Raw genomic sequence first — 12,163 nt, 5'->3', positions numbered from 1 at the left:
CTTGTAGTTTTCAGGACAACATTTAAGTCTGAAAAAGAATCTACTGAGGCTGAGCTGAGCAGAAACGTATAGCAAAGAGTTTTAGATGATGATATCACTCACTGCCTCTACAAACTTTACAATTAAGACTAATCATTATAGATCTGCAACAGACTATTCCTCACCTCCGATTTATTGAGAAACCATTTTCATTTGGATAATTTAAGAGAAATTTGACAAAAGTTTAAAAACAGCCACCATGTCTTTCCTGTGTGAAAATCAGAAGAAAGTCTGTAAGCCAAGCCGATGCTTACTGAGTCCTGCCAGACCACAGTGAGACTGTTTTTGGGAACTAGACCAACACCCTGACCCTCTATGATCCCTGCTGCCTTGAAAGCGGTAAAGTATCAGCTGCAACTCTTCCTTCCCCTTTTAATATTAATGCAACAGAAAAGATGGCGATTCCAAATTTAGTACACTGAGAACAACAATACTTCTTCCTCTTTAAAGAACCTAATATTGATCAGAAATATTTGTTAAACTGATCAGAAATGAGTGATTCAGTGATTTGTTCATATCCCATTAAAAGCTGCAGCTACACCTCTGGCCCACAGGGAGGCAGTAGAGTACAGGCAGGATAAAAGATTAGATGTATCCAGCTTGTTGGGGAGGTTTGTTGAGATGACGGGCAGTTTGCTGTGGCCATGGTAACCAACCTGCACATGCTTGACTTCCTGGACACGGTGGTGCTCGGTGATGAGGGTGGAGTTTGGTAGGACCAGGTGCACTCGGAGCCCTTCAGGTCTACGATTACCTGGAGAGAGAGAGGAAGAGGAGTCCTCAGGAAATGTGCATTCAATCATTTCTATGAAAATATAACAAAAAAAAATGTAACACACTTCTACAAGCCCTGATAGCTGTGTGTTTCCTGGATCAGCAGCACACAGGTATCGACTTTGAAGCAAACATTTTATGTTTGAGTTTGGTAGGTAAATTTGGTTGACCTCAAAGAGGTTCTGGCAAACCATCAGACAGCTCAGGAAGGGGAGGCAGGGTCTTTCCCAGCCTGTTCTCAGCAGGGGAGGAGTGGTAACCTCAACTGAGGATATAGTGGGGCAGTGAGGTGAGGTTGTAGCCATCAAGTGTTCACTTTCATTAAGTCAAGATTGTTCTCAGGGGGAACTGAGCCTCACCAAGGTTGTGCGTTTTCACTAGAGCCCGTCCAATATGGGATTTATGAGGCCGATATTGATATTTGGGAGTTTAAAAAAATCCCATGAATTACTCAGATACCATAATTGAACAACATAACAACACAACATAAAGATTTCTGCATTATGAAAAAGGTGTATATACTGTACATGCAGGACGTCTGTGTTTATATTAAAATGTGGGGAGATTTGAAAGATTGGCAGCAATGTATAGTTGATTGGGCAAAGATTTGTTAAGAATAGTGTGTAGTATGGTTCTCAAAAGGCTTCTTATAAAACACCTGAGGTACAATTGATCTATTCTAAAATATGCACTCAAAGCTGATTGCATCACATCAGGGATCTGATTTTCCAGTAACAGTACATTAATTTAACCACCAGCAACAAAATGAGATAGAAATGGACAGAACCAGCAGTAAAACGAAACAGTTGGGAGATCTGTTAGGTTCAGACAGTTGCACCTGTTCGCTGGAGGCAGGCAGCTTGTGTGGGTCCATAGTGAGTGTCTTCAAGTCATCAGTCAGAGTCTGGAGGTGAGTGATCTCCCCCAGCATGGACATCTCCTCCTCCTGACACACACAAACACAACAGAGCAGAGTTCTGATGATTGAGCTATAGCACATAAGTTGTGTTTTCAGCCATGTTTTGGATTAGCAATGACTGTTTGGATCACGATGTAGGAGTGGATGAGTTTAAAGGTTTTCATCCCGACCGCAGCTGCTGACCTCCATTAATGTGGAAACTACAAACTTTGTAAAACTGCCTTTCAGGTCTACATGGCCCGGGTTTTTTTCCCCTCAAAAGACAAATTGTTGGTGGAGCGTTACTTTTAACAGTCACAGTCCATGTCACAGAGCTGCTGTTTTATCCGTGGTTTGGATGTCTGGATGCGTGACTGACCACGACAGGCTTCAGCATGGAGACGAAGCAGCAGAAGCGACTCCTCTCCTCCACAAGCGCCTTCCTCACCGCCTGCTTCTCTGTCTCCTCCAGCAGCAGGTATTTATCACTGACGTCCTGCATGGCGCAGTCCAGCTGAGGCTGGAGGTCCCCGCGGCCTGCAGACACACACACACACACACACACACACACACACACACACACACACACACACACACTTCTATAATTACATCTCTGAAAATGTACTGCCACACTGGATAAAAGGAAAGCTGTCACAAAAAAGCAATTGCAAGAGCTCAGAAGTAACAATTATTTTCATCATCTATTAATCCAATGATTATTTTCTCAATTAACTAATTATTGTTTTGTATAAAAAATCTCAGAGAGAAGAAAAAATGTCTATTACAATGTCCCAGAGCCAACCAACCCAAAGATATTCAGTTTACTACGATATATGACAAATAAAAGAAGCAAATCCTCATATTCGAAATGCTAAAACCAGAGAATATTTGGCCTTGTTGCTTGAAAATGCTAACTAAAAATTAATAAGCAACAAATTTTAGAATTGAATAATCGTTTCAGTCAATCAACTAATCGATTAAATGTCAGCTCTACTCACATGAATTTCATACATTTTCAAATCAAAGAAATTATTATTCAATGCCTGTCAGAGAACATACTTTAAAAAGCATAAAAAGAGAACTGAACTAGTTGCATAAAAAACGACATTTGAAAGTCCAGGAAAAAGTGCTAACACACACAAAAAGAATTAGGAAACAATATAAAAAGATGCCAGAAAAAAGTTCCCGAAAGCAAGTCGAAAGTACAAAGTGCTCACTTATAATAAAGTACAGAAATGGCCACCAAAAGATTAAATGTCAGAGGTATTTCATATCTTTTTCATTGACAAACACTTGACCTTAAGGTGAGCGAAGAAACTTTGAGTGACGTTAAAGAAATGTAATCTAGTGCAGATCATCATAATCCAGATATTAGAACCCCAGATGGTGAGTGAGAAAGACTGAAAGAGAAATAAAGAGGCGGCAGACGTAGCTACAAGGCAAACCAAACGGATTATTATCTGTGAAATCGTATATTCACTTCAGTTCCACTAAACAGAACTTTAGTTCCAGAGGGAACAGCCTGTTCCGAGACTGCAAACACTCGATTGCTTCAAAACAATAGTTAGAGCCTCCCACAAACCATTAACCCACATTAAAGAATTAAAAGAGTTTTCTCTCCGAAACCAGCAATCTGTCAGGCTGTCCCGCCTGGAAACAAACAACCGCCAGCTTCCAACTAACACACACCACACATTATTAGTGGGGTCGTTAATTATCTAAAGACATCTGATTACAAAATTCTCCGTTTAAATTACATTGCTGCTTTTGTGAAACACGGAGATGTTTTCTAAGATGATCCTGTTATAGTTTTAACCCTGATAAAATGTTTAAACTCCTTTTTTCTCCATTTCTCCTTCTAAAGCTGAACGTATACTTGACGCAAGGGGTTAACGGCAGTCACGCTGTAGATTTGTACGACATAGGTTTTGATTTATAGTTCATTTCAACTGTTCACATCACCGCAATGTTAGACGTTTGTATCGTACGTGACCGGGCCAAACACTGCAGAGAACTGAAAATTGAAGACGGCCACAAGAGACTAATCACTCTATCATCACCTAAGCTGAGGAGAACGCGCAAGCTTAATACCATTCCCTGACATCTCCCTTTAGTCTTCATGGGATTTGTAAACAATAAGAAATGCCATAAAACAGTGAAGAAAATTCCACAGTTCTCTGACCACATCACATTTGAGAAGCTGGAAATTAATCAACTAATTGTAGCTCCTTTATTGTTCTCAAAAGTGTTTTGGGGTAGACTTTTTCCTCTTTAAGACGATCATTTGGTAATCTCATCGTCTGTACTCCAGGACAGACAAAAACATGCAATTAGAGTTCTTTATTCCTCCAGTGAGATCCAGGCCCGGGTTCTGTGGTCGGGTTGATAGATGTGAACTTCTAACTGAACTTTTCCAGGCAGAAGCTTCAGTGATAAAGAGAGGAAAGAGATGGCTGAGAGTTTCTTCGAGGGACGGGAATGTAATTTCTGGTTTCCCACAGAATTCAAGCAACATCAGTCTCACATTCTGTGTTTGTGTCTCTCTTTGCCTTTATCTCTCCACCTCCCTCTTCTTTCTTTTTCTGTGTCCAACTGTAGAGCTGTTTCATTTCTCCTCAGCCTCCTCTTTCTGTCCTGTGCTCAGTCAGTGTGTTTACATGCACACAGGAAACCAGGTTATGCAATAAACCAAGTGCGTTTACATGTACAGTCGTAACACTGTAAAATCCATGAGGTTGGTAACCAGATTTCTCCACTTCCTCCAAAGTTATTTTGGAACCCTGGCTTACTTATTTATTAGTGGTTGATGTTTGGCTTCACTTTTGCATTGCTGAGGACCCGAGGAAGTGCAGTGTCGAGCGTGACGTTGTTTGGATCAACGGTTCTCGAGAAAGCTGCAAGCAGCAATACCAGAGGCCAAGCAATCGGCCCGTTCCGAGGCACGTTTAAAGGGGCACAGCACTGGTAATATTAAAAGCAGGTCACTACAGCTTATAACGGATCTTTTGACAGCAGTCATGTTGGAAATCAGATCGCAGAACTGCTTGAACTGCAGCCGACCAAAATTTGTGATATGCCATATGGCGACCAAGTCGGGGTTAAAATCTGGTTTAGTCCGTACAAAGAGGCTACTTAGTGTCAGCTTCACTTTTAGTCGGACTTAGACGTAGATTTAGCTTGGGACACGAGATGTCTCTAATCCACTACTCCAATTACAGACACAAGTTTCTTGTTGACATGAATTTTAAGAAATCTGATTACTGCAGAAAGCCGTCTGTAACCGGTTACTTAAGAGTTTATAAAAGTAGATTCCGTCTCTTAATAGTTTTTCCCTTATCTCTCCCTCCATCTTTAATCCCATTCAGAATGATACAAAGGGAACTCCTGTCTGGGAGTCTCTGTTCTTTCACCTTTCCTCCATCACTCTACTATTACATTAATTCCTACTCAACAGGTGTCCCTTCATTTTCCCTTCTTTTTAACTCCAACTCCCTTCCTCCCTCTCTCACCACATTCATTTCATTCCAACACAAGTTCTTCCTCCTATTTTCTTCTCTTCTTCCCTTGTGACATTCATACCACTGCAGAGGGAGGTTCCTCTCGTGCAGTAATAACAGGCTGGAAGGGCCCGAGGACCGAAGCAGCTCGACCAATGTGAGGTTCCTCTGGGGTCAATCCCAGGTCCTGTTTATTTAGTCTTGAAGGCTCAATTCAAAGCTGGAAGCTTTGTCGGCAGGAGCAACACGCTCTTGTTTCCAATCATAATAAGGCTCGTTTTAGTACGATGAATCAGACTGGAACTACTTGTTCTGAAAGCAGAGGACTTGTTTTGGTGTTTACTTGTGGTTCTTTGCAGCTCAGTGGGTAGAGCAAAGCAATAACACTGGCAATTTACCCTCCCCCACCAAGCTGTCAGTCACTCTAAATGTGATGGGTAAATGTGACAAGTTTCAGGCCGGTTTACATATTATTCTGTGTTAGACCATGTTCTTTCCTACTGTATGTTGTCATGTAATGCTACTGTACATTATGCCACGCTTCAATTTCATTTCAAATGTGAAGGTTTCCTGCGTTTTCTGTTTTATATCATTGCAAATTAAATATCTTAGCGTTATTTAGTTAACAGTTGGTGGACCAACTATGTAATGGAGACACAGTTTCTAAATGACCTCAAACACATCTTTAGCATTTCTGTACAGACATTTATCGTTACTTATGGGCCAACATATAGAACGATACTGGATAATATCTGCTGGCTAACTTATTGTTCGGGCTGTATCAGCCTATGTTATTCCAAATTGTTGTGTAGTGTGTCAGCTACCCTGCTGTGTTTTGTTGTGGTTGGACTGTGTCACATTGTATCACGTTGTGTCGTGTTTTACAAAACAAGCCGGGAAAATCTTTTCTTTGACGACTCTTGTTTAGTGTGACTCTAGTCTTTGTTGTGTTCGGGCTTCGGTTATGTGAGTCACACAAACATCTAAACAACGTGGGAACATATTTCAGCCGACCCGAGTGGGCTGGATATGATTTGGAAAAGCAGATGTGTGACAGAGCGCTGAAGGTGTCAGAGAGTTTGCTGACTGTCTCTTTTATATTACTGCTATATTACAACCAAACTAGACTAAAAATTGGGGTAATTCTTCTAAAGGACAGATACTGGAAGATGAAGAGACACCACTGTAAAACACTGAACGCCTGAGTATTTCCAAACAAAACCAGTAGTCCATGGTCACAGGGGCTTCACAGCAGATAATAAAGATCCTCTGTGTCTCCAGAATAATCATGCATTGTAGACAAGAGGAAGGAAGTAAGTGGCCTGTAAAATAACTTACCAAATACATCAGCTGGACAGAGCAGAGCATGATGGGATTCCACAGGAAGGGAAGGGAAGGAAGCAGATTGTTGGAAAAGGAAAAACATTAACTTTTAAATCCTCACATCTCTTCATAATGTCACATCACTTAAATACCACTACTGATATAATTATCCCATGAATACCACCATCATTTAATTATGACTGACTCGTACCAAACCATTCCCAGCTTTCTAGCTCTTTCAAAAGAGTGCATCATTACAAATGTCAAGCGATTTGGAAGCATTTTTCTTCACGTTATGGAACCAGGCCTAAATTAAAACACTTGCTAATAATTTTAAGTGATAAGTGACAGGGCAGAGATTGCAAACCTTTCTTTGCTTTCTTCTGCAGCTTCAGAGTATCTGAAGATCTCTTCTTGATCTCCTGACGGGCCTTCTTGTACTCTTGTAGAGAAACACACACACATACAGATAGATGAACACACAGTGTGAAGCATGCAAAGAAACTGTATGGACACATAAATAGACCCACAGACAAAATTTAGGTTACATTCCCAAAGAAACATATCAGATATGCACACATACATACGACACGCATGCCTACACTGCCCGACCAAGCCAAAACACAGTAACATATCTGATCAAAACTGAGACAGAATCTGACTTTTTAACATCAGAAATGATGTGTGCAAAAAAACAAAAAAAGGCATGAAAAATTCACAAGAGCTACCAACTTACTAACCAAACGGCAGTGCACTTCGGCTGGCTAAGGCTAGCTGGTGAGATAGCCTCAGCTAAAGCTAATTTACCCACTTATTACCAGAATTGAAAAATCAATTTTCGATGCTCCAACATCTTACTAATTGAGTTTGTTAAACCACATAATTTTAGCTAAATCTTAAATCATAATGGAGAGAAAAAAGTAACTGATAAACTAGTCCTGCTAAACGATAACTTGCCTAGCTTAGCAGAGTAGCAGTAACTGCCGTCTCTGACTCTAGTGGATGATTTCATGTGGCTAAGCCTCCTTTAAATCACATATTCAAATCTATTTAATAAACAATGAATTTATTAAAGTCATTAGTTCAAAGAGACATGAGAGCTCAAAAAGAAACTACGTTTTCCCCGCACCCTTTAGCTCGTCCCATCGTGCAGTATCTAAATGTTTTTTTATGTTTTATATAAGGTCAGTGACAATGATTAATAATCAACAGAAAATAAAGGGTTTAAAACTTCTATATCTGTTACACAGTTCAGCTAAGAGCCTTTAAACTTCAAACCCTTTTTTCTCAACTGGTTGTGTAGTTACTGCTCTTTGCCTTTGTGAGGCAGTGTACGTGTCTGTGCTTCAGTGTGTTCAGTTTCTACGTTTGTGTACCTTTGGCGTGGTCTTTGTCCAGAGTGTTGGCTACTCTCTTCCACTCCTCCATCTGCTCCTGTAGTGGGTTGATCAGGCAGTCCAGAAACACCCTGCGAACACACACAAACACACACTGTTAAGGCTGTCCCTTCTGGGGACAAATAGAAAGTCCCCACAACATACATTTTAGGGTTAAGACTTGGTTTAAGGTTAAAGTTACAGTAAGGGACGCGGTTAGGCATGTAGTGGTTAGGGTTAGGGTAAGTCATGAATATGCAATCTTCCCTTAGGTCATGAAAACGTGTGTGTGTGTGTGTGTGTGGCTGAGTAGTGATATTGGTTCCTTACTGACAGAACTGTTAAACAAAACAACAACAATAGAAAAAAAAAATTTACTACTTGAAAGTGTGCAAACCAGATTTATATGTGCAAATGGCATAGAAACAGTGGATCGCCTAGTCTGGAGTGAGTTTCTGTCTCAAGTGGGTCTTTTCAACCAGTGAGGGTAAGATGGAGCATGAGACTGACAGGCAGAGTGGGGCGGTGTTAACACACTGTCGTAGTAATCCTGACACGGTCGTAATTTCCACTGGAGGAACATGTCCCCCTCACTTTTCTTGATTCAGGTTGATTTTCTTACTAAAGTCTCTATGAATATTGTTCTCTTACTGTCCAGATGAGAAGATCTGAGTTAATAAAATACACTCATCTAGAAAAAAAATCATTTCATCTATATTTTTATTTACAGTTAATATTCTCCTGAAAAGACGCTAGGATTAAACATCAAAGATAAACCAGCAGAGAAACTTCACTTGAAGTCATGAAGAACAGAACAGAGACTGACTGCAGATACAGTACAAGCAGCCAAAATAAGATTCCTTCTTAGGGTTTCTGAGCTGACCTTTATGCTAGGCTAGGATCAGACAAAACATGTCTTGGGAGCGTCTTTATTAGGGCTGCAGCTATCTGCGATCTGCAAATTATTTTCTCGATTAATTGTTTGGTCTATAAAAGAAAGTGGCAAGCACATCAGAATTGTTGGCGCTTAATTTCTGTAATTTTCTGTCGATCAATTAATTGACTCGTCGTTTCAGCTCGTTCCTTAAATTCCTGCTGTCACTTTGCAGAGAGACATACTAAACCCGACCAATCGCAGCTTGTCATCTTTCACGACCTGCATGATGTGCAATAGTGATCATAGTTCTGGAGATCAAGAATATGAACAGCCACAGCATCCAACGCATCACTGAGTGCATCGTAGATGTTCTCAAACTAACTAAGCACGAGCTAGTCTTTCTGTTGGCCGTCATGAGTTGACCTAGACACCGAAGGGCCACATTCAGTCCAAAAATGGACACGGATAGGGGACCAGCATGCAGTTCTGTTTATACTACAGCAGGTGTCTGCAAACAGGGACGTTTTAACACGTTTGTTGACACAAAGAGTCTGAGCAATCGTAAATGTTGGGCTGCACTTTGACGAAATTTACGCCACATGGATCCTCGCAGCCACGCGGATGAAGAAAGCAGTCAGTCGTCTTCTGCTATGACATGGGATAAAATTGTTGTGTCGTTTTTGTACCTGACGCCCCGCGTTTGTTGGACTGTTATCAGGCTGGTATTGTGTATTGTGATCCCAAGAGGAGAATGGACACCCAGAATGCAAAATGGAGGGATTATATATCCCACTAGCCTGGGAACGCCCACGGATCCCCAAGGAGGAGCTGGAGGACGTCTGGGATACTTTGCTTTGTGGCGAAAAGTGGATGGATGTTTGTATGTGTCTAGCTATACTGTATCTCTGTTTACTGACTTAGCTGGAGGTCTCATCTTCTCATGTCAATCTAACTGAACCTCTCCCTCCATACTGGGAGAGTTAATGGACTCATGCAGAGAGAGGAAGATGAAGAAGAGGAGAAAGGAGTTGGGTCGGGAGGAGACAGGGTGTGGTTTTAAGGCTCTTGGAAAGAGAGATGAGGAAGCTGTTACAGCAGGAGGTGGAGAGAGACGTGAAGGACTCAGAAAATGAGTTTAAAGACAAGTGAATGGAGAGCATAAACAAACCCTCAGGAGGCAGCAAATGAGGCGAAAATGGAAAGGCGGCGGCACAAAGAGAACGATGAAGGGATTAACTCACATGCACTTCACTTAACATGCAGTGAAACAATTTTATCCTTCAAGTGACTGAGGCCCATAATGGCAACAAATAAAGTGTCTAGTCAGGATTATTAGTTTTAGCCATAATAATGTGTGTAGATCGAGTGAGATGGAGGATAGAAAGCTGAAGCAGGAGGAAGGGGAGAAGGTTGCCATGGAGAGCTGAGAGCTGGGAGGAGATACTACACCTGTTCAACACACACACACACTCACTCACATGGAGAACTGGCGGAGTTTGGCCTCGATGCTGCGGTGCCTCATGCACATCCTGGTGAGGGCTGAACCGATGTCCCTGGTCCCTCCTGAAAACAAACACAGAGAGACAGAGACGACAGTCTGTCGGTCAAATTTCAAAACTGTGTTATTACGCGAGTAATAAAACGAGTTATTACACCTAAAACTTAAATTGATAAAATTCTACGACTAAAAACACATTTTAGTTTGCATTCATTGGTCTAAAATCCCTTAAGCAAATTCACATTCACTCCCACAACCAACCAGAACAAGTGTGTGTGAAGCCTTAACTTGTGTTCAGACATGCATTTCATGTACTGACAATTTTACATTCTCATTTCTGAATAAGCCCCCGGGTCACTTTTCCCTAAAAGTCACGACGCATTCTGACGAGGTCAGACCGAGTAACATTTTCATAACACTTCCAACAGAATCACATAAACGCAAAGGCTGCAGCAGCAAAAGGATAAATGTGTCTCTTGTTCTGTCCTCTTAAGAGCGTTGTATTTTATTATCAGTGTAAATGATATGTAAATCAGTTGAACCAACCACAAAATGCATTAAATGAGCCAATTTTCAGATTTTGAGGAGATTCTTTTGATAACAGATTAGATTGGAAATGTGTTTAATTATTATTTTAATTATTCATCACTGCAAACAAGAGGAAAAAAGCCTCTGAAGACCACAGTAATCATCAGACCATAAGTCTCCCTTTTGAATGCTGGATTGCCAGCAAATGACTTGTTACAGCAATTGTGCAAATAACAACCTAATATATTGTCATTTTTACCGTTTTGTTTTTACAGTAAGCTTGGGTGTTTTCAGTCCATATAAAATAGGCAGGAGGATTCTATATTCTCTCTATTAAATGATGATAAAATGTATCGGGGGATCTGGGTAGGTTAGACCAGTGAGAAGTGAAGGTGAGCATCCCTCGCTCATTAATTAAGCCACTGAAATGAACAGTCGTCAACTGCAAAATAAGTATTTAAAAAATCCATCACTTGATATCAGTATATTTCAACTCACCACTGTTCTCCAGCAGCACCACTGCTCCCTTTCATGCACCAGGTGGCAAATATTGCTCGAGCATAATGGCTTTAGAGACAACTGTCCTGCCATGACGGAAACATGCTGGTGAGATGCATCGTCTCCTCAAATTGTGTCAAAACCTGATCAATGCTATCTGAGACTAGGACGACAGACGATGGAGACACCAGACAAAAGAGGTTTGATAACTTTCAGTTGAAGCAAAGAAGACCAGAGAATTAGTCTGTTTCCTTTTGCTGCTCCTCAACATTAAAGTCAGAGGTCAGAGGTCATGCCTGGAACAGCAGCCCTGTAGCTGGTAGGGATTGTGAGTGTATCCCTTGCTCAAGGACACTCGAGCAGGGTGGAGAGGAGCCTGTTTGAGAGCTGAGTGTCAGTGCAGCAGAAGCTCCACAGGAACCCGAAGAGACCAGATGGTCGTCATCTCTCTCCCCCCAGACAGAACACTCCCTCCTGGGGAAAAGTTCACCAGCCCTCAGCCTGTCAGCCTGGAGATCCAACAACACCTCCAACACTCTCACACATGCTAATGTTTGAGTTAATACACGCACAAGACCATTGATAACCACATTCACTTTTTGAACTTGGACCTAAACTTTATACAAATACTTAATTTAATACTTCACTCCAATTAAATACTACTTTAAAGAAAAAAAAGCACCTTAAAATACTTTAAAAGTTATTATATCTTACATTTTTGATTTTGCATGTTATACTTTCTCTAATTGATACGACAGTGTGTCTTATTTTAGCAATATCTTATATTAATAAGTGTGTTCTCACAGTTACTCTTTAAGGTTAATTTTTTTGGGCTGGGGAGTGTATTATGTCAAT

General features: G+C 41.0%; 1 protein-coding gene across 4 annotated transcripts in view; it reads right to left on the bottom strand.

The window, feature by feature from the left end:
* LOC122863932 (protein MTSS 1-like) overlaps window positions 1-12,163 on the bottom strand; it is a 69,253-nt gene that overhangs the window by 13,806 nt on the left and 43,284 nt on the right. For all 4 annotated transcript variants that reach the window (XM_044170815.1, XM_044170813.1, XM_044170814.1 and 1 more), the window contains exons 4-10: window positions 10,263-10,347; window positions 7,908-7,999; window positions 6,899-6,973; window positions 6,547-6,558; window positions 2,091-2,248; window positions 1,652-1,759; window positions 696-793 (exon numbers count right to left, since the gene is read on the bottom strand). In XM_044170815.1, the coding sequence (XP_044026750.1) occupies window positions 696-793; window positions 1,652-1,759; window positions 2,091-2,248; window positions 6,547-6,558; window positions 6,899-6,973; window positions 7,908-7,999; window positions 10,263-10,347 (628 nt within the window). The remainder of the gene's footprint in view (window positions 1-695; window positions 794-1,651; window positions 1,760-2,090; window positions 2,249-6,546; window positions 6,559-6,898; window positions 6,974-7,907; window positions 8,000-10,262; window positions 10,348-12,163) is intronic.

The sequence above is a fragment of the Siniperca chuatsi genome, linkage group LG17 (genome assembly GCF_020085105.1).
Source record: "Siniperca chuatsi isolate FFG_IHB_CAS linkage group LG17, ASM2008510v1, whole genome shotgun sequence".
NCBI lineage: Eukaryota > Metazoa > Chordata > Actinopteri > Centrarchiformes > Sinipercidae > Siniperca > Siniperca chuatsi.
The sequence above is the reverse complement of the archived record's forward strand: the minus strand, read 5'-3'. Positions and strand labels throughout refer to the sequence as shown.